Source organism: Piliocolobus tephrosceles, chromosome 6 (genome assembly GCF_002776525.5).
Source record: "Piliocolobus tephrosceles isolate RC106 chromosome 6, ASM277652v3, whole genome shotgun sequence".
Lineage (NCBI taxonomy): Eukaryota > Metazoa > Chordata > Mammalia > Primates > Cercopithecidae > Piliocolobus > Piliocolobus tephrosceles.
Window position 1 is genome coordinate 136190188 of NC_045439.1, and position 20862 is coordinate 136211049.

Sequence of the window (20862 nt, forward strand, 5' to 3'; positions counted from 1 at the left end):
CCTTGATGCAGTGGTAAGTTTGTGTCCCGTGCTTGCCCCCTTTGGTGAAATTCTTGGGTGTTGGTATCATTTTAAGGGAATCAGGGGAAATTACCCAGAAGAGCAGGATCTATAGGAGAAGAGGGGTAGGCATCAGCGACCCAAACTTGCTGGTGAGATTTGGCAGCTGAAGCTATTTAAAGAGATTGGCGGCTGGGCGTGGTGGCTTATGCCTGTAATCCAGCACTTTGGGAAGCGGGTGGTGGATCACCTGAGGTCAGGATTCGAGACCAGCCTGGCCAACATGGCGAAACCCCGTCTCTACTAAAAATATAAAAATTAGCCTGGTGCTGTGGCAGGTGCCTGTAATCTCAGCTGCTCGGGGAACTGAGGCAGAAGAATCACCTGAACCTGGGAGGCAAAGGTTGCAGTGAGCTAACGCCACTGCATTCCACCCTGGGCAACAAGAGCAAAACTCTGTCTCAAAAGAAAAAAAAAAAAAAGAGATTGGCACCTTGATGTTGCCAGTTGCTGAAGAGGGGAGAGGAGGGTTATGTTACAAGCATCACCAACAAAGAGCATTGTGACTCATCAGAGGGGAGAGCAGTAGTAAAGACTTTGGGGATGATGCTGGGCTGCCTCCCCAGCCATCCACCTGCCTTGCACGCACTTCTTGTAGCAGCATCATGAGTTTGCAGGTCCAGATGTTGCTTGTATTGTAACCACAGCTCCCTGTGTCCGCCTGTGCCTCCTGTATTTGGGTTAGATATTTTCTTATGCAAATAAATGATTTAATCTTTTCAGGGTGAGGGGCGAGCCCTGGGGACCTGGAAGGTGTTCACTCCAGCACCACTAGTTCAGGAAAAGGGTCTGCCCCATAAGGCCCCCAGGCTGCTCCTAATGACAGGTGCGAGCCAGTGCTTCCCTCCAGCCTGGTGGTGCCACAATTGCTTGTGGTTTTTATTTATCAGAGAATTCAAGAACACCTGATGTAGACTCAGTGTACACAGCATACCACTTGTGAAAACCGAGTTTGTTTTCCATTATTTTCGAGAACCAAATAGAAGTGACTGTTCGGGTGGCTGTCGTGAGCCACTCCCTGCCTTGCTACCTGAGTCTTCTTGGGTCCAACAAGTACTTGGGTGTGACTTTCCTTGTAAAGTGCCTCAAAGTTTGCTGGTATTTCTTGTTACGCTTAGTTGGTTTATCAGCAAGCTCATTTTCCCTGGGATGGGTTTTTTGATGAGCCGAGTTGATGTGGACGGGAACACAAGGAGCTCTTGTGTGTCTGTTGGCAAAGCAGGTGGCCCACCGTCTCTAGTATAAATGTCTCAATGGCTGATCTGGCCTGGGGTGCTGTGAACAGGCTTCCTATTGTGAGCAGCTAAGAGTGTTGTGAATGAATTATCCCCAGAGTCTGCAAGACAGCCAGTCAGGTGGTGCTGAGTGTGGTGGGAAGAGGAATCGGATGCAGAAGAGGAATCAGATGCAGGCATGTGTTTCTGGCCTCACTGTTCACTCACGAACCCTGTGATCTTGGCCCCACTTTTTCCATCTGCACTATAGGAACACACCTCTTTGGGTATTGTGATCATTAAAATATGTAATTGAGCCAAATATCTGCAGGTGCCTGGCACCACCAGCACCACCAGGAATGGTCGTCACCAGCACCACCACCTCCACCATGAATAGTTTTTGAGTTCTTCCTGCATGCCAGGTGCCTTTGCACACACACTTATTCAGTCCTAACAGCATCCTTTAGGTAGGTATTATTCCTGGAGCAGACTGATCATTTCCATAGGCCCAGGGCTGTTTCCCCTGAATCATATTCACCTCCCTGGCTATCCATAAGAAAACATTGATTTGCTTGGCACTTTGTCATTGAGTCCTGCCAACACGGTGGTGAGGTAGGTGTTTGTCTTCATTTTGTACACACAGGGCTGGGTCTAGGAAGGTCAGTCACGGCACAGGGTCACATGGTTTCTAAGGGGTAGGTCTCAAACCACCAGTCTCCTGCCCTCTTCAGCACTTTTCCCTGAAGGGAAGAGGAGGGGACTTTTCTTTTGAGACCAAAACCGCTCACACTTGGGATAGCATAAGACGTCAGCTCTGGGCCAAGGAGACAAGGTCATATGTTCCAAGAGGCTCCCACTCTGGCTGCAGCTCCCCAGTGGGGAAAGAGGTCTGCAGGGCAAACGGGACATTTTGGGACATCCCCTGGACCCCCAGATCCTTCCTTTTCTATAATTCTCTGCCCAAATGCCCCTTTGCTAGCTCCCACGGCCTGCACTGGGTTCATCTTCCCTAGGGCCACTTGTATGCCCATGCCTTGGCTGAGAATGGCCAGCTGTGACTGAGACATGGACATGGCTGGAGCTCAAACATGCAGCCCGGGGTGTCCACATTCATGTGCAAGGCCCCTTGCTACAATGACTGGATGGGGATGGCAGGAAAAGGGGAATGGGCTGCAGACCAGGGGCCTCCACTGATATCCTGGCCTGAGCCTAGCAGACCTTAGGAGCAGGTCAGCTAACCTGGGACCTGACTTGGGCTGTGTGTTTGATTTCCATTTCCATTTTCAGTTCTGCTCTCATCACCAAAGAGCCCACTCTGGTGCCTGTGATGTTATGACAGACCACAAGCCAAATTGGAGTCTCGTTCTGGGGGATTTTCTACATCTCCTCTTTTTTCTTATCAAGATGTAGAGATGTGCTTTGAGGTCGCCACTGTTCCAAGATCACATTGTTTTTCTTTGTGATGATTCTGTTTCCTACATTGTAAGGTTTTGAGATCGTTTCTTGATTCGGCCAGCCTTTACATCAGCTCTCATTATGTGATGCTGTCACTTTCCCTCTTAGTCCCCTCAAGGTCTTGGTCAGCGTCAGCACACTTTTCTCTCTTTCCTTTAGTTGGAATCACCATCCATGGAAAATAAATACTGGAAATGTTTTGGAATTGAAAGTGAAGAAGAGCAGAGTTGTGTAAGCACTACATAAAGTAACCAATGACATGGAATAAATAATCTCTGTTTCATTTGAAGTCTACTCCAGGGCAGTCTACTGCCTGGCAAATCAATCGCTTTCTATCCACTGTTCACCCCACACTGGTGGAGGGACGGTGTCCCTTTGCTAAGATGCTGCAATGCCCAGCTTGCCCATGAGGCAGTGGGAGGGTTGAATGAGATAAGGCACACACAGTGGGTGTTTGATAAATGGGTGTCATCTTATGCATCCAGCAGGTCTTCAGAGAGCCACAGGCATGATGCTGGGGCCTGCTGGAATGCAAAGGTGGACAAGACAGGCACACTCCTGACTCATAAGGCTGTTGGTGTAGGAGGGAGATGAGGTTCATACACAGAGCACAGGGTGGCCGCCATCTGCTTTACTGAGGCATCCCAGCAGCCAAGAGCATCAGTTACTATTTATTGAGCTTTTTTTTTTTTTTTTCATGTTTCAGGCTTTACTGGGCATCACACAGGGCTGGGGTAGGGACCTAGCAAAGGAAGCAGGGCATGCAGATGGTCTTTGAGGACAGTGCTAGGGAGCTCAGAGATCAGTCTGGCTTCTCAAAGAAGAGACAAGTACTGACAGGAAAAGCAGTCAGGTTGGCATTAGTGCAGGAAAAGAAAGATGTTAGGAGGGGGACTTTGATGGAAGACAGTGGGGAGCTGAAGCTTTAAAGAGCCTTGATGCAGGGAGGGATGATGTTAGAAGAAAGGAAGCCAATGAGGCCTTGGGGAAGAGAAGAGAGTAGAAAGGAGAAAGAAAGAAGGTGGGTCCAGGGAGTCAGGCTGTTCTCCAGGGTCACAGGCAGCAGGGTCGGCTCTTCCCTCCCATCTTCCGGCATCACGGGGCCCTATGTGCTGTTCCACGTGGCTGTCATTCCGAACAAAAGACCTTGGTGGAATCGGCTGGACTTCATGTAGGCAGAGATCTTCTTCAAACCCTCAAAGCGGGAGATGAAGTCCTTCAGGTTTGGGAAGGCATCCAGGCAGCTGGGCTCAAATATACGCTTCATGTCAAGGACATCATAGGCGAGGAAATCCACAAAGGTGATCTTGTCTCCTGCAAACCATGGCCGCTTCCCCAGAAACTGTGAGTAGAGCTTTAGCTTTTCAGGGAGTTGCTCTAAGTACTTTGGCTTCAGTTTCTCAAAATTTGGGTCAAAGCAGAGTCTGGCCAGCTCCATGCGGTTGTCCATAAGCTGGTTCTCCAAAATGTCCACACGAATCTTCTCCTCTTCTGTCTCCCCACACAGGTTGTGAAAGAACACATTCCTCAGCCCTGGGCCCAGTACAAACATATATCTCAACTTCCTGGGCCCAACACAAACACATTCACACAATTCACACATTCCTCAGCCCTGGGCCCAGTACAAACACATTCCTCCATATATCTCAACTTCCTGGGCCCAGTACAAACACTCCATATATCTCAACTTCCTGGGCCCAGTACAAACACACCATATATCTCAACTTCCTGGGCCCAGTACAAACACACCAGATATCTCAACTTTGGAAAAACACCACCTGGAGAGACCCCCAATAAGGTCACAACCGTTTACGGCTTTATTGAAAGCGCGGGAACCAATAGAAAACTGCTAAAGGTATAACTTAAAATGTTAACCAATTGTAATGCTGTAACCAAAAGAATTCCCTTGTTCCTCTATAACCTGTTTACATTGGGCTATAAAAAGCAAGCACATGCATCATTCAGGGCCCTCTTGTATGCTGTGGAACGGAGGGACCAAGTTCGAACTTGCAGTAAAGATCCTTGCCGCTTGGCTTTGACTCTGGACTCTGGTGGTCTTCTTTGGGGAACAAACGGTCTGGGCATAACATCTGGGGGCTCGTCTGGGATTCCCCAAGCCCACCAGACCCCTGGTCAACGGATCTACCAGGATCGATCTACTGATAGGTGAGCCAGCTCGTCTCTGTTTGTCTGTCTGTGTCTGTTCTGAACCTGTATCTGTGACTCGCGAGGTCTGAAACTGAAGCTGACACAGTCCTGGCGGACGCGCTATAGGACGGCCAGCGGAGACCGGTGGGAGACGTCCCCTGGCTCTCGCCTGATTTAGATTTCTATCTGAATTGATTCTGACCCGGGCTTCCAGAGCGCGCTTGTGGCTAGATATTATTGATACTCCAGTTTCCCCTTGCAGGAATTCTAATCTTTTGCAGGAGGAGACTACAAACTATTTCAGAATGGGTAATACCCAGAGCACACCCCTATCTCTCCTTATAAATAATTTCAAGGATGTTAGAGAAAGGGGCCATGATCTTAGTGTGGAAGTCAGGAGGGGAAAGCTAATTACTCTGTGCCACTCCGAATGGCCCGCCTTTAATGTAGGGTGGCCACCCGAAGGGACATTCTGTCATCCTGTCATCACTAGAGTGAAGTCCAAGGTTTTCCTACATGGGCGTGCTGGCCACCCGGATCATATCCCATATATCCTCATATGGCAGGACCTTGTTGAGAACCCGCCCCCTTGGCTGTCCCCTTTCCTATTAGCCCCTGAACCCTGTAAGGCACTGGTTGCTCGGCTGCTAAAATCCAAGCAACCGACTGCCCCCCAATCCTGTTCTACCTGATAGCGGGGACCCACTGTCCACAGAACCCCCTCCGTACCCCTCCGGGCCCCAGGCCCCAGCCCCCCGGGCTGAGCCGCAGGGAGAGACTGGCGGACGGGAGGCGGCCGGCGCACCCGAGCCCACTGAGAGTGAAAGTAACTCTGAAGGGCCGGCAGGGCAGATGCGAGGGCGTACTTTGCGGGTTAGCCCCCCCCAGCCGCCTGACTCCACAGTGGCTCTACCCCTTCGGGAAATAGGACCCCCAGATGACACGGGAATCCCCAGGCTCCAGTACTGGCCATTCTCTACCAGTGATCTGTATAACTGAAAGACTCAGAGTGCCCGGTTTTCAGACAACCCCAAAGATTTAATGGCTTTACTAGATAGTGTCATGTTCACCCACCAGCCCACTTGGGATGATTGTCAGCAGCTCCTCCGAATCTTGTTCACAATGGAGAAGTAAGAGAGAATACAGGTAGAAGCTAGAAAGCTGGTCCCGGGGGACGACAGTCAACCGACTGCCAACCCTGACCTCATAAATGCGACTTTTCCTCTGACCAGACTGGCGTGGGACTACAACACGGCAGAAGGTAGGGGACGGCTACACCTTTATCGCCAGATTCTAATGGTGGGTCTCCGGGCAGCTGCTCGCAAGCCCACTAATTTGGCTAAAGTATACTCTGTTCTGCAGGGAAAGACAGAAAGCCCAGCTAACTACTTAAAAAGATTAATGGAAGCTTTTAGACAGTACACCCCCATAGACCCAGAAGCTCCAGGAAGTCAGGCAGCTGTTGTAATGTCTTTTGTAAATCAGGCGGCCCCAGACATTAAAAAGAAACTCCAGAAATTAGAAGACTTAGAGGGAAAACAGATTCAGGACCTTCTTCAGATAGCCCAGCGAGTTTACAATAATAGGCATACTCCAGAGGAAAAGCAATTTAAGGCCACTGAAAAAATGACCAAGGTCCTGGCAGCAGTAGTACAGAAAGAGCATCTACAGCCAGAGAACACCCAACCTAGGCGGTCCCCCAGACATGATAATCTGAGCAAAGACCAATGTGCCTACTGTAAGGAGGCTGGCCACTGGGTAAAAGACTGCCCCAAAAAGAAACAACGGGGACAGGGACCTCCTAGGCCTACACCTGTACTAGTCACTCAAGACGAAGACTAGGGAAGACGGGGTTCAGACCCCCTCCCGAACCTAGGGTAACTTTGCAAGTGGAGGGGTCCCCAGTTCAGTTCTTGGTTGATACGGGAGCACAGCACTCGGTCCTAGTTAAAACTAATGGAAAATTATCCTCCAAGTCCTCATGGGTACAAGGGGCCACAGGGATTAAGAAATACCCCTGGACAACTCACAGAACAGTAAACCTCGGAGCCAGGAATGTAACCCATTCTTTCCTGGTCATCCCTGAGAGCCCCTGTCCCCTATTAGGGAGAGACTTGCTAACTAAAATGGGAGCACAGATTCATTTCCTCCCTGAGGGGCCTGTCATGACCAACTCCCAAAATCAACCCGTGTCCATCCTGACCATAACCCTAGAAGATGAGTACCGGCTCCACCAGGAGCGAGCGGCCCCTGACCAGGACATAGCAACCTGGCTCCAGCAATATCCAGGAGCTTGGGCGGAAACGGGGGGCTTAGGACTAGCAAAACACCGTCCTGCCTTGTTTGTTGAACTCAAGCCTGGGACAGACCTCATTCAGGTATGCCAATACCCGATGCCCCTAGAGGCCAAAGAAGGGATTGCACCACATATTCACCAGTTCCTTGACCAAGGGGTCCTCCGCCCATGTCACTGGCCCTGGAATACTCCATTATTGCCAGTACGGAAACCTAATAGCGGAGAGTACAGACCTGTACAAGACTTGAGAGAAGTCAATAAGAGGGTTATGGACATACATCCAACTGTGCCTAACCCGTACACCCTCCTGAGTACCCTAAACCCTAAACATCAATGGTACACTGTTTTAGATTTGAAAGATGCTTTCTTCAGTTTGCCTTTAGCCCCCTCAGAGCCAAAAGCTCTTCGCCTTCGAGTGGACTGACCCTGAGAGGGGCATAAGTGGCCAACTGACATGGACCAGACTGCCGCAGGGATTCAAAAACTCTCCTACCCTGTTCGATGAGGCCCTCCATGAAGATCTGGGTGAGTACCAGTGCAAACTCCCTGAAATAACCTTACTACAGTATGTTGATGACCTCCTGATTGCTGCTGAGACCCAAGAAGCTTGTATCCAAGGGACCAAGGGTCTCTTACGAGCTCTAGGGGATCTGGGCTACCGAGCCTTGGCAAAGAAAGCTCAAATCTGTAAACCAGAAGTAACATATCTGGGGCACCTGCTAAGAGGAGGGCAACGCTGGTTAACAGACGCCCGGAAGCAGACTGTTCTGCAGATCCCCAGGCCACAATCCACCCGACAAGTAAGGGAATTCCTGGGATCGGTGGGGTTTTGTAGACTATGGATCCCTGGGTTTGCAGAGATGGCTAAACCCTTGTATCAGGCAACACGGGTACAACAACCATTTAATTGGACAGAAGAAGCCGAGTCGGCTTTCCAACAGATCAAAACCGCCCTACTCTCTGTGCCCGCCCTGGGACTACCTGATGTCACCAAGCCCTTCCACTTATACATGGACAAGAGCAAGGGTGTCGCCAAGGCGGTGCTAACTCAGAACTTAGGCCCCTGGCGGAGGCCAGTTGCCTACCTGTCAAAGAAATTGGACCCAGTAGCTGCCGGGTGGCCCCCTTGTCTCCGAATGATTGCAGCCATGGCCCTCATAGTACAAGATGCTGATAAACTTGTCATGGGTCAAGAATTATGGGTCGTTACCCCACATGCCATCGAGGGTGTACTCAAACAACCACCTAATTGATGGATAAGTAACACCCGGCTCACCCACTACCAAGGATTACTACTAAACCCTCTCAGGATAACTTTCCTGTCCCCAACAACCTTAAACCCTGCCTCGCTGCTGCCCAACCCGGACCTGGATGCCCCGCTCCATGATTGCACCGAGATACTAGCTCAGGTGCACGGAGTTCGAGAGGACCTGCAGGACCGCCCACTTCCTGACGCTGACCTCGTTTGGTTCACTGATGGGAGCAACTTCATACACCAAGGCCAGAGGTATGCTGGAGCAGCAGTGACTTCAGAGACTGAGGTAATCTGGGCGGAACCCCTGCCCCCGAGGACATTGGCCCAGAAGGCCGAACTGATAGCGCTCACCCAAGCTCTTACCTTAGGGGCAGGGAAGAAACTGACAGTATACACAGACAGCCGATATGCTTTTGCTATGGCGCATATACATGGGGCCATTTACAGGGAGCGAGGGTTACTAACGGCTGAAGGAAAAGAGATAAAAAACAAGCAAGAGATCCTAGCCCTGTTAACAGCCCTATGGAGACCAGAAAAATTGGCTATTGTACATTGCCCAGGGCATCAGAAACCAACCACTCCAATTGCTCAAGGCAACTTTCTGGCAGACCAAACTGCAAGGAGTGTGGCAAAGGCTCCCAGCCAACTCCTTGCACTCCAGCTCCCTGATCCGGGCCCCCAGGACTTGCCATATCTCCCTGATTATTCAGAATAAGATCTCCAGTGGATCGACAAACTTCCCCTGAAACAGATCCAGAATGGGTGGTGGACTGATACTAATGACCAAACTATCCTACCAGAAAAATTAGGACAACAAGTGTTGGAACACATCCACCGAACCACCCACCTGGGTGCCCGGCGGATGATAGACCTGATCAGACGCTCCAAGCTCAAGGTCAGACATATAGCCGAGATGGCCAGCAGCATCGTAACAAGTTGCAAAGTCTGCCAGCTTAACAACGCCTATCCCCAATCCCAGGCTGCAACGGGAACAAGGCTCAGAGGAACCAGGCCCGGTATCTACTGGGAAGTAGATTTTACTGAGATAAAGCCAGGAAAATATGGGTATCAGTACTTACTTGTCTTTGTAGATACTTTTTCAGGGTGGATTGAAGCATTCCCAACCAAACGAGAAACCGCTCAGGTTATAGCAAAGAAAATTCTGGAAGACATCCTCCCCAGGTATGGCTTCCCCGTCCAGATAGGGTCAGATAATGGGCCGGCCTTCATTGCTAAGGTAAGTCAGGATATGGCTTCCATCCTTGGGGCAAATTGGAAACTACATTGCGCTTACACACCCCAAAGTTCAGGACAGGTAGAGAGGATGAATCGGACCTTAAAAGAGACCTTAACTAAATTGACTATGGAGACTGGCACTAATTGGGTGGTCCTTCTCCCCTATGCTCTGTTCTGGCCCCGTAATACCCCTTACAGACTGGGCCTTACCCCTTATGAAATCATGTATGGCAGACCCCCACCCCTGGTTCCCAGCCTAAAAGATGATCTGCCTAAATCTGAAACAGAAAATGTCTCTGAACTCTTATTTTCCCTACAAGCCTTGCAGAAAATTCATCAGGAATCTGGCCCAAGCTGAAGGAGCTATATGAGACCGGTCCCCCACCGACACCCCATCCGTACCAGCCGGGAGACTGGGTCCTGGTTAAGCGACACCGACAAGAGACCTTAGAACCCAGGTGGAAGGGACCACTCCAGGTACTCCTAACCACACCCACTGCCCTGAAGGTAGAGGGCATCGCGTCGTGGATCCACTACACCCACGTCAAACCAGTGGACCCAACCTCCGACCTTCTTGGACCAATCACGGCAGCGACTGAAGCACCGACCACGTGGACTGTGGACAGAGCTAAGAACAACCCCTTAAAACTCACCCTGCGCCGGCAGCATAGCTCACTGCAAACATGCAGCTAGGTAGTCTAACCCTAACGTTAGTCGCCCTAGTGGCCACTGGGGCAAACACAAAACCAGTTCCTAATCCCTTTGTCTGGAGATTCTGGCTTTATGAAAACCGAACCCACCCTGGGCAACCTCATAAGCCCGGGAAATTATTGGCCAGTGCTGATTGCCCCTCCTCAGGGTGCAGTGACCCAATTTTGCTAAATTTTACTGGTTTTCAGATAGCCAAACCAAAGGTGCCAATGATATGTTTTGAGTTTGATCAGACTAAATACAATTGTAAACACTATTGGTGGCACCAAAACGCAGGCTGCCCCTACAGTTACTGTAGAATGCACTCAGTCAGAGGGTGGCACGAGTGATCCAGGTGGAACTTCTACCAACAGGGTAGAAGCGGCATCTATACTTGGATAGTTAAGGACCCTTGGAACTCCCGCTGGACCATGCCTCAACATGGGGCTGTATACTATTCCTCTTCCTCCACGTGGCCTAGCAGTCACCTCTATCTGTGGCGTGGCCTAGTTCAAGTACAGCCCCTGGTCCATGGGGATATCCAATGACAGGAAGACAGACTAACACAAGAGTTACGTCCTTTCTCCTAGTTAGAATTATTACGAAAAGGATTAGAACTTGCTAACCTTACAGGACTTTACAGCTTGTCTGGCTGCTTTCTGTGTGCCACCCTAGGGCGTCCACCGCTAACCGCTGTCCCTCTGCCATGGGAATCCTCTACCCAAACTAACAACCTTCAGAATCTCACGAATGCCCCAATTCTTAATGTGCCACTGTACCTGAACCCCAGTCAGGAGAAGTTTCCCTACTGTTTTTCAGGCACCAACTCCAGCCTCTGCAACATCACTGTAATGCCCCCTAACACCAACCTGAGGGCCCCGCCGGGCATATTCTTTTGGTGTAATGGAACATTATCTAAGAACCTATCTGTTCCCTCTGTTACCAACCAACTGTGTCTTCCTGTCACATTAGTTCCCCGGTTAACTCTCCTAACTGCCGGCAAGTTCCTGGGGTACACCGGTAACTGGACTAGTACTGCTATTCACCCAGCCCCTAGACCGAGACCTGCACGAGCCATATTTCTCCCCCTCATTGCGGGAATCTCCCTCACATCATCCCTCATTGCGGCCAGACTGGCAGGGAGAGCCCTAGGTCACACCCTCATAGAAAGCAACAAGTTGTACCAACAATTTGCCATTGCTATGGAGGAGTCGGCTGAGTCCCTTGCCTCCCTTCAACGACAGCTCGCATCTCTAGCTCAGGTAACCTTGCAGAACCGGAGGGCCCTAGACCTACTCACTGCTGAAAAAGGTGGTACATGTATGTTCCTGAAGGAAGATTGTTGTTTTTACATAAATAAATCAGGGCTTGTAGAGAACCGGGTCCAACAGTTACGTAAATTAAGCATAGAAATGAAAAAACAGCAGTTTGCCTCAGCTGCAAACCAATGGTGGAATTCCTCTATGTTTTCTCTGTTAGCCCCCTTCCTTGGACCCCTGCTAAGTCTGCTATTTCTGCTTACCGTAGGACCTTGTGTTATTAACAGAATTTTGCAGTTTGTCAGGGAAAGGTTTGACACCATATAGCTCATGGTCCTCAGAGCCCAATACCAACCTGTAAACACTGAAATGGAGTCAGACCTATAAGACCCAAGATTGGCTCCAGAGGTACCTGAGAGAGGGGGAAATGAAAGAACACATTCCTCAGCCCTGGGCCCAGTACAAACATATATCTCAACTTCCTGGGCCCAACACAAACACATTCACACAATTCACACATTCCTCAGTCCTGGGCCCAGTACAAACACATTCCTCCATATATCTCAACTTCCTGGGCCCAGTGCAAACACACCATATATCTCAACTTCCTGGGCCCAGTACAAACACACCAGATATCTCAACTTTGGAAAAACACCACCTGGAGAGACCCCCAATAAGGTCACAACCGTTTACGGTTTTATTGAAAGCACGGGAACCAATAGAAAACTGCTAAAGGTATAACTTAAAATGTTAACCAATTGTAATGCTGTAACCAAAAGAATTCCCTTGTTCCTCTATAACCTGTTTACATCGGGCTATAAAAAGCAAGCACATGCATCGTTCGGGGCCCTCTTGTATGCTGTGGAACGGAGGGACCAAGTTCGAACTTGCAGTAAAGATCCTTGCCGCTTGGCTTTGACTCTGGACTCTGGTGGTCTTCTTTGGGGAACAAACGGTCTGGGCATAACAGTTGTGCTTGCAGGCAATGTAGCACATGATGGCGTTGCTCTGGGTGATCTTGTGAGTCCCATCAATCAAGTAGGGCAGATTGGGAAAGTCCAGGCCCAGCTTGAATTTTTCATTCAGCCACTGGCTTCTGTCATAGTCAGGAGCATATCCCATGAGGTAGTTCTTTTCCTCGTAGTTTGAGTCTGTGTATTCCAGGAGCAGGCGGATGGCGTGGGCCAGCCCGCGGATGTCCCAGTACCCCAGGATCATGGGCATGGTGCCTGTTGGTGCGGATTCTGCAGACAGGCCTATTTATTGATCTTTTAATATGTTCCTGGCATTGCATTGAAGACTTTACATGCATTGTAAAGACACTCATTTGCATAGTAAGACTAGCTTGGACTCTGGAGCCAGACTTCCTGGGCTGGAATCCTGGTTCTCACATTTGCCACACAAGGCCTTAGGCACATCTCTTAACCTCTCTTCGAAACCCTCTCTTTGTCTATAAGAGGGAAACAACAGCAGTACCTACCTCATCTGGATATTATGAATTGGATGTTTTGATGTCTTTAAAGCACTACCAGGCACATAGCACTAATTCATTAATGTGTCCAGCAACACTACAAAGTAGTTTCTCTGTTGGGATGTTTACTTGTCAAGCTAGGAAACCAAGGCTTTTGTAATAAATGCACCCAGATCCCTTGCTAGCAGTGGTCTGTCTGCTGCTTGGAGGCCTGGATGCTACCCACAGTGCTACATTGCCACCCAGTGCTGGGACTTGGCCTAAGGTCAGGGCCAGCCCTGCAGAAGGGTGGGCCCTGATCCCAATCAGGTCCCTCGGCTCTCCACCTTGCGAAAGCTACGGAGTTGTGTGAAACTGCAGAGGCCCAGAGAGAGTGCTGAGGTGGTGGTGGTGGGGGGGGGGGGGGTCCCCTGAGGCTGTTCTCTTTCTTGGAGGTAAGAAGTTGGTGGTGACTGGTGCTTGGGGGATTGGGGCCCATGGATGTATCTCTGGCTAGAGGAGGAGGATGAAGGTGGAGAGGAGGCCACAGAAGGGCTTGTTTGTTCACCTGCATAATCCAGCCCCTCCATTTCTTTTCTTTTCTTTTTCTTTTTCTTTTTTAATTTGGAGAAAAGGTCTTGCTCTTTCACCCAGTGGCATAATCATGGCTCACTACAGCCTCAACCTGTCAGGCTCAAGTGATCCTCCCACCTCAGCCTCCCAAGTAGCTGGGGCTACAGTCTCGTGTCACTACACCCAGCTCGTTTTTAATTTTTTGTAGAGACAGGATCTTACTGTTACCCAGGCAGGCCTCACAGTCCTGGGCTCAAGTGATCCTCTCTCTTGCCTCAGCCTCCCAAAGTGTTGGGGTTATAGGTGTGAGCCCCCAGACTGGCGACAATATCCATTTCTTAAAAGCAGAGTGAATTCAGCTTCAGGGAAGCAAAGTCGGGCAGGATGGAATATTATACCTGGTAGAATGAGATCTCCCTCTTGTCACCTTTATTATGGGCATTTCAGAGGTGGCAACTTTGGGTGACACAGGCCCACCATCTTAAGGGTTACTGTCCATGTCCCCAGTGCTGCTGTCATCTTCCCTAAGGGGAGCACCTGTGCTCCCCTTTATCCTTAGATGTGGGGTTCTTATTTAGATTTGTGGGGCACCTTGATTCCAAATAGTCCCATTTCTTTAATGAGCATTTAGGAAACTGTCAGATCATGTGTCCTAATGTTGGTTCAAGACTTGACCACTTTGATAGACATGAACTAATTCCAGTGTCTTCTAGATTCATTAGTTAAAAATAGGACTTGGAGTTATAAGAAACCATTTCAGATGAATTTAAATCAAATAGCTGAGTTTTGATAAAAAGTATATTTATTATAAAAGTGATCTTTTAACTGGTGAAAATTTGGAAGACTGGCAATTATAAAGAAGATAAAATAAGGTATCTAGATCATAACCCTGATCAGCATTTTGGTAGATTTCTTTCTGAACTTTTCCCCTCCCTGCCTCCCTCCCTCTGTCTCTTCCTCTCTTCCTTCCCTCCCTGCCTTCCTCCCTTCCCTCCTTTCTTCCTTCTCCCCTTTCCCCACTTCCCTCCCTCACTCTCTCCCTCCCCCTTCCCTCCCTTCCTTCCTTCTCCCCTCTCCTCACCTTCCCTCCCTCTTTCCCTTCCTCCCTCCTTCCTCCCTTCTCCCCTTTCTCTTTCTCTCCCTCCCTCCCTCCCTCCCCCTTCTCTCCCTCCCTCCCTCCTTCCCACCCATCCATCCATCCTTCACTCACTCATTTGCAAACATGTATTGAACTCCTACTTGTGCTAGGCACTATGCTAATTGGAAGGCTCAATAAAGTGAATCTGGGGAGGACCAGGACACATCACTGCCAGGGATGACAGAGAATAAAGTGCTGTGACAGGGACATGGGGCATCCGATGCCTGACAAGAGAGGGACCGACTACCTGGACAAAGAGTGACCTCTGGCATTGTGTGTGCCTTGCCATTGTTTCCTCTACAAAAGTGGGTCATCTGACCCGATTTTTTCAGTTAATTTTATGAGCATTGCCCCATGACCATTAATATTTAAAATGGCCTTTTAGGAGACAACCTTCCCATTGTCTTTTGTGGGATTGCACCACTGAGCGACCCATCTCCAACCTGTATTGGCAAAAGCTATGAACGAGAGAGGCCTCATGGAAAAGTACAAAGGGAGAGGCCTTGGGGTCTGACCTGGTTCCCAAGAGCTCAGATTCTGGGTAGTCTCCTTTCCTCCCCCTTGTTCCTCCCCTTGGACCCCCTTTCAGTCTTTCAGTCTGAACCTTAGAGAAGGATGCAGCCCACCTAAGTGCTGAGCCCCACTTGCTGTGACCGTCATTGTTTCTACACGGTGACCAGGGAACATCTGCTCCCTGCCAGGCCCAGCGATTAGGACCAGAGTATGTGCAGTTCTGATCCTGTGTTCTCCCCTCCCCTGGCAGAGAGAAGCCCAGCGACTGTCCTTGTGTCATTTGAGCAGAGCCCACAAAAGGCAGCTGCTGCCCACGGAAAGCCTGTCAAATGAGGGCTCAGTGGGCAATGTGAGCTGAAGCTCCTTGACCACGGCAAGCCTATCAAACCCCACTGGCTTTCCCCCAACCAATGCAGGCTACAAGTACCCCAGTGACCCTGATGTGCAGTGAGTCTCCCTGAACCCTGTCCCTGAAGCAGCCATCGTGTAGGATATGGATTCAATTTTATTTTCTCGCAGGTGTCTATCTAATTGTCCCTGCACCACTACCTTTGGATGCCACTTGTGTCTGAGTCTGCATCATTTGTCAGAGTTTTATGTATCGTTTTTCTGAGGTAGTGATAGTCATCCTCTGGATGAGGTCCTAGAACCTGGAAAGTTCCAATCTGAAAGTCTGTACCCAGGGACAGGACCCTGTTGGGCAGGATGACAATGAGGAAGTTTCTAGAGCTGGCGTTCACCCTGAAGGGGCCCTTGGAGATCAAGGAGTTCAGAGTCCTCGTTCCATACCCAAGGACACGTGGGCTTGGAGAGTTCATATGAATTCCAACCATTTCTCCATGGAAGGGAACGCTCTTTCTGAGCCTGGACATCTGTCCTGGAGCCCTAAGCAAGTCTCTGCGGGAGGCCGGTGGCTTCCTCTCCCTGCAGTTCTTCCTTCTATACCTGTGCCTTGTGGCTTTCCTGCTTGCCTCAAAGGAGGATATCCAGGGCGTATCAGGTATACACAGTCACCCACATCCAGACTGTGAAGGGCGTGGCCACTGCACGCAGGACCAGAGAGAGGATTTGGACACGTCTGTAAATAAGCCTCAGGTTCACAGCACGGTGCCTTTCAAGGGAGGCACTGTAAGTTCACTGAGCAAGGGACCCAAGAGTCTGAAACCCTCGAACGTCACCCTGTGGGGGACCAGGACACATTGTGTAGGGCTGTGACCCTAACTGGATGGTCAGACCCAGTGTGGCCTCTGCCGTGGGGGCTTCAGCTGCGTGTTTCTTGGTCTGGAGACCCCAGCAGCAGAGCCTATCCAAGCTGTGGTGAGGAGGCTCCACTGCTGGGGGTTCTTTGACAGGGTGTTCGGTGTTAGAGGCCCAGGGCCAGAGCACCAGGGGCCCCAGTGGGAGGAGCCAGGTGTAGGGATGTCACCAACCAGCCCAGCAGCGACTGCGGGAGGCCCATGGAGGCTAAGTTAAGGTGGTGTGGAAACGTCTGGGAAGTCACCTCGGGAGCCTGGATGGAACGCGCCGTGTTCTGATTCAGTGGATCTGCTGTTTGAGACGCTGCATTTCCAACAAGCTCCCAGGAGTTGCTGGTGCTGCTAGGCTAGGAAGCCCATCTTAAAGAGTGAGACTTTTAGGCTGCTTTTTTTCCCTACATTCTGCTTACAGCTTCTGATTTCTAGCCCTGGAAGTGTAGGCCACAGCCCCGAGTAACCCAAGCCCCACCTGCTTCTCTCCAGGGTTCCCCAGCCCTCCACTCTTCTCCCAGCATCATTTACATCATCTTTGATTCTGGGTTTTGTCTGTCCCCTGATCTCCCTCTCTTCTGCAGCACTTCTCAGATAACCCCTGTATTAAAATCACAGAGACCAGACACAGATGCCCTGGCTGGGGGATCACACCTGTGAGCCTGCAGACAATTCCAGATACCCAAGGCCAGGAAGGCCCACGTGAGGATGTCACCCACCCTGGAGGAGACTTGGATGGGGAGGCAAATTTCTGTTTGGAGGAAGAGGGTTTCCAGGATGGCAGATGCCAGAAGATGGTCCTAATGTCTGAGGAAGGGCCACGTAGTCTGATAGGATGGTGGGTCGTGAGCACACTCAGATATTTGGCTAGGTCTTTCTGATGAGTGCAAGAGACTTCAAAGAGTACTACAGAGTGTCCTTTCCTTCTCAGTAGCCAACAGGTTTAAAAAAACCAAAAAACCACTTGATTCAGAAAGAGAGGGTCTAGCCGTTGAGGAGGACAGAGTGTATCCTGAAGGGCCTGCCTTGTCTTGCAGGACAGATTGGCAGAGAGGAAGTCTTGCCATGATGTCCTGCCTGCCAAGTGTGATGGGCAGGTCCCAGGGAAAACAGGCACTGCTGGGCTCCCCAGGAGCCAGTGCATCGAGGAAAGACCAGGGCCCAGGGGGAAGTTAACACACATAAAAAGATGCTGCATGTACTCATGTGTGTGATTGGGGTTCACTCTGAGCTATAGAAAGATGAGCTTTAGGCCAAATAATCACTATCTATACAGGGGAATGATGGCAGTGGGGCATATGAATACAGCAAAGGACTGTATTTGGAAATTAGCTGGGCAGTGACACAAATTGGCCCAAGAAAGATATAGATGCAGAGGAGAGAAAGAAAAGTATTCTGAAACTCTTGAGTGCAATGTCCACAAAGCAACAAGTTCAAACTTTGCAAGTCGATGCAAAGAATCCTGAGACAGGTGTGTGAGGACAGTAAACCTGCAGGTGGGGGATTGCAGATGCCATGAGGAATTGCAGACTTTTGTCCGTAGGATTCTTCAGATTGGTAAGGGTTCCTTTTGTGTGTGGGAGTCTACATGGTATACAAGAAAAGGCAAATGGGTATATGGGCAGCTGAGTGGATTCTCAGCAGGTCGGGAGGAGGACAGCAGGATGGTCCTTAGTCTGACCCCCAGGAAGAGCCAGCAAAGAGGACAGGTGGCAGGTAGGAGCTGCCTGGCTCAGGTCCCCTTGTAAGTGCTCTAAGTCAGGGGGTATAGGGATGGCTGCCGAGGGAGTCTTTTCATGTGCCCCATATCACTGTCCAACAAGACACACAGAGACCCCTCTTAGCCCAAAGCAAGATGGTATGGGGCCTCTGTACGCTTGAGAGGACAGAGGAAATTGGCACTCTAGAAAAGCAGCGTGAAACTCAAGAGATCCTCCTGTCTCTCTTCCCAAAGAGCTTTTCTGGCAGATTTCCCTGCCAGCTGACGTGCCCCAAGCCCCACCTGCTTCTCTCCAGGGTTCCCCAGCCCTCGAGTCTCCTCCCAGCATCATTTGCATCATCTTTGATTTAGGATTTTGCCTGTCCTCTTCTCTCCTCTCCTTTCCCAGCGAGAGGCTCACTGGTTCCCATCATTTCTCCAGCCATTCCAAGTCTCAGTCCTTCCTTTCCCCCCGACAGCCCCTGTTTCTGTCCAGACCCTGAGCTCCTGCAGAGTTTCCTAACTGGTCTCTTGGCCTCTAGGCACTCTCTGCTCTGCCCTAGGGCCCCTCAGACACCTCTCTTGGGGGCATTTTTCTCAAGCACTATTTGGCCCAGGTCAAACAAACCTTCGGTGGTTCCCCATTGCCAACAGGTTAAAAGTCCAAACTCTTTAACTTAGCTTTGAGGTTCTTTGAACCCTGCTCCCAGCTCTTCTTGCCTCTTCTTGCACTGGCTTCCGGCATAATCATTGCATTTCTGCCTAGCTAACTTCTTCAATTCATCCTGAATGTGCCACGCTTACTCCCCCAATCTCCCAATGCATGGAAATCTCCAGCCAAGGTCCATTTCAACTTCCAAATCAAGTTCCACTTTTAAGTGGTGACGTTGCCTACTAGGAGGCCAGGCTCCCTTGGGATTTAAGGTCTAGGGAACTCAGATGAAATTCCACTTTGCATGATTTCTTCAGAAGTTTGTGACTGCGTGGCTGTCACAGCCTCCTGGTTTCTGCCTTCTGTACATCTCTCTGCTCTGTTTACCCCATCATCTGGGAGTAAGATGTGGTCACAATTCAACTGCACGAAATACTTAGGGGTCGTGTTTTGATATTGTGGAGAACTGGGCATGTTCTGGAGAAAACCAGCCTTGTATATGGCAAACATACATGCACACACAAGTATTTTTAAAAATTCTTCCTGCCCCCTTGCCACTGGAATGTTCTCTTAGCCCCAGGTTGGCATTCAGCCTCAAAATTTTACTGCTGTGGCTCTTTCTGCTCACACTCTTCGACCTCTCACTCAATGACTCCTCCCACCCCTTCCCCCAAGCCAGCCCTCTGCACCCTTCTCCTGTCAAAAAGAAAAATCAAAATCCTTCTGCTTGTCTCATGCAGTTTGGTTCACCCTCTCCTCTGAGCCTTGGAATAGGCTGCATTAGACCTATGAGACCTCACCTTCTGCCATAAGCACTGGTCAAACTTTCACACCCCCACCCAAGCAAATAGCGCTCTTTCTCTAAGAAGGCGCCAGCAATTCAGACATACCCCATGTACTTGGTTATGCCTGTGCAACATGACTCCATGGCTCCCTGGTTCAGCCTTTCCTGGGTGGTCCAGTTTCATTATGGGCCCAGACCAGACTGTCAATTCTCTTTGTGCCAACCTTAGGTCTTGCACTTGGGCAGTGGGGCAGTGACCACTTTTGATAGTGACAATGATGGTAGTATGAGAGCCCACTGCTAAGTCACTCTGGGAGCTTTTTTTGAGAGGAAGATAGAGTCCACCAGCACTTTAAGAGTACTCTGAAAGTGTCAGACAGCCCAGGTGCCTGAAAAGTCTCCTACAAAAGGAGGACACACAAGAAGAGGAAAACACAGCCAGATAAAGAGAGGGATTCCCAAGATCACTGGAGGAAAGGGAAGTCCATCCCTGCAGATATAGTAGGAGGAAGCCTTGGGGCTGCCTGTCCCAAGTTTCATTCATTCATTCAAAAATATGTATCTGAGTCCTACTCTGTGTCAGGAACAGTTGTGGAAACTGAGAACACACTAGTGGACAAGACAGACTTGGTTTCTGCTTCTGTGGCAGTTATACTAAGGGAGGAGACCACCCCTCGTATTGTCTTATCCCCAATTTCTGCCTCCAAAGAAAGAATAAGTAAAAACTAAAAGGCAGAAGTGAAATCCACAAGCAGACAGCCTGGCTCCACACCCTGGACCTGGTAGTCAAAGATTGACCCCTGGCCTTATTGGTTATTTGCTTGAAAAAGCACTGTGAAGATCCCTGTCCTGTTCTGTTCTAATTACCGGTGTATGCATCCCCCAGTCACGTACCCCCTGCTTGATCATGACCCTCTCACACAGACCCCCTTAGAGTTGTGAGCCCTTAAAAGGGACAGGAGTTGCTCACTCTGGGAGCTGGGTCCTTGAGACAGGAGTCTTGCTGATGCTCCCAGCCAAATAAACCTCTTCCTTCTTTAACTAGGTGTCTGAGGGGTTTTGTCTGTGGTGCTTCCTGCTACAATACTACGCAAAAGACAGACATTAAGTGAATAAAAATCTCGTGGTTGTGCCGAGAGCTCTAAGGGATGATGGAGGGATTGCCCAGTGTAACCCACAAGCTCAGGCTGTAG

At 50.0% G+C, this 20862-nt stretch overlaps 1 protein-coding gene across 1 annotated transcript; it reads right to left on the minus strand.

The window, feature by feature from the left end:
• Positions 1-3745: 3745 nt before the first annotated feature.
• On the minus strand, positions 3746-12865 carry LOC111548322 (glutathione S-transferase Mu 5-like). The gene is made up of 2 exons (XM_026455459.2): positions 12582-12865; positions 3746-4262 (listed from the first exon to the last, which is right to left on the minus strand). The coding sequence occupies exons 1-2, from the start codon at positions 12835-12837 to the stop codon at positions 3835-3837; spliced, it is 684 nt and encodes a 227-aa protein (XP_026311244.1). The 5' UTR covers positions 12838-12865; the 3' UTR covers positions 3746-3834.
• Between the last annotated feature and the right edge of the window lie 7997 nt (positions 12866-20862).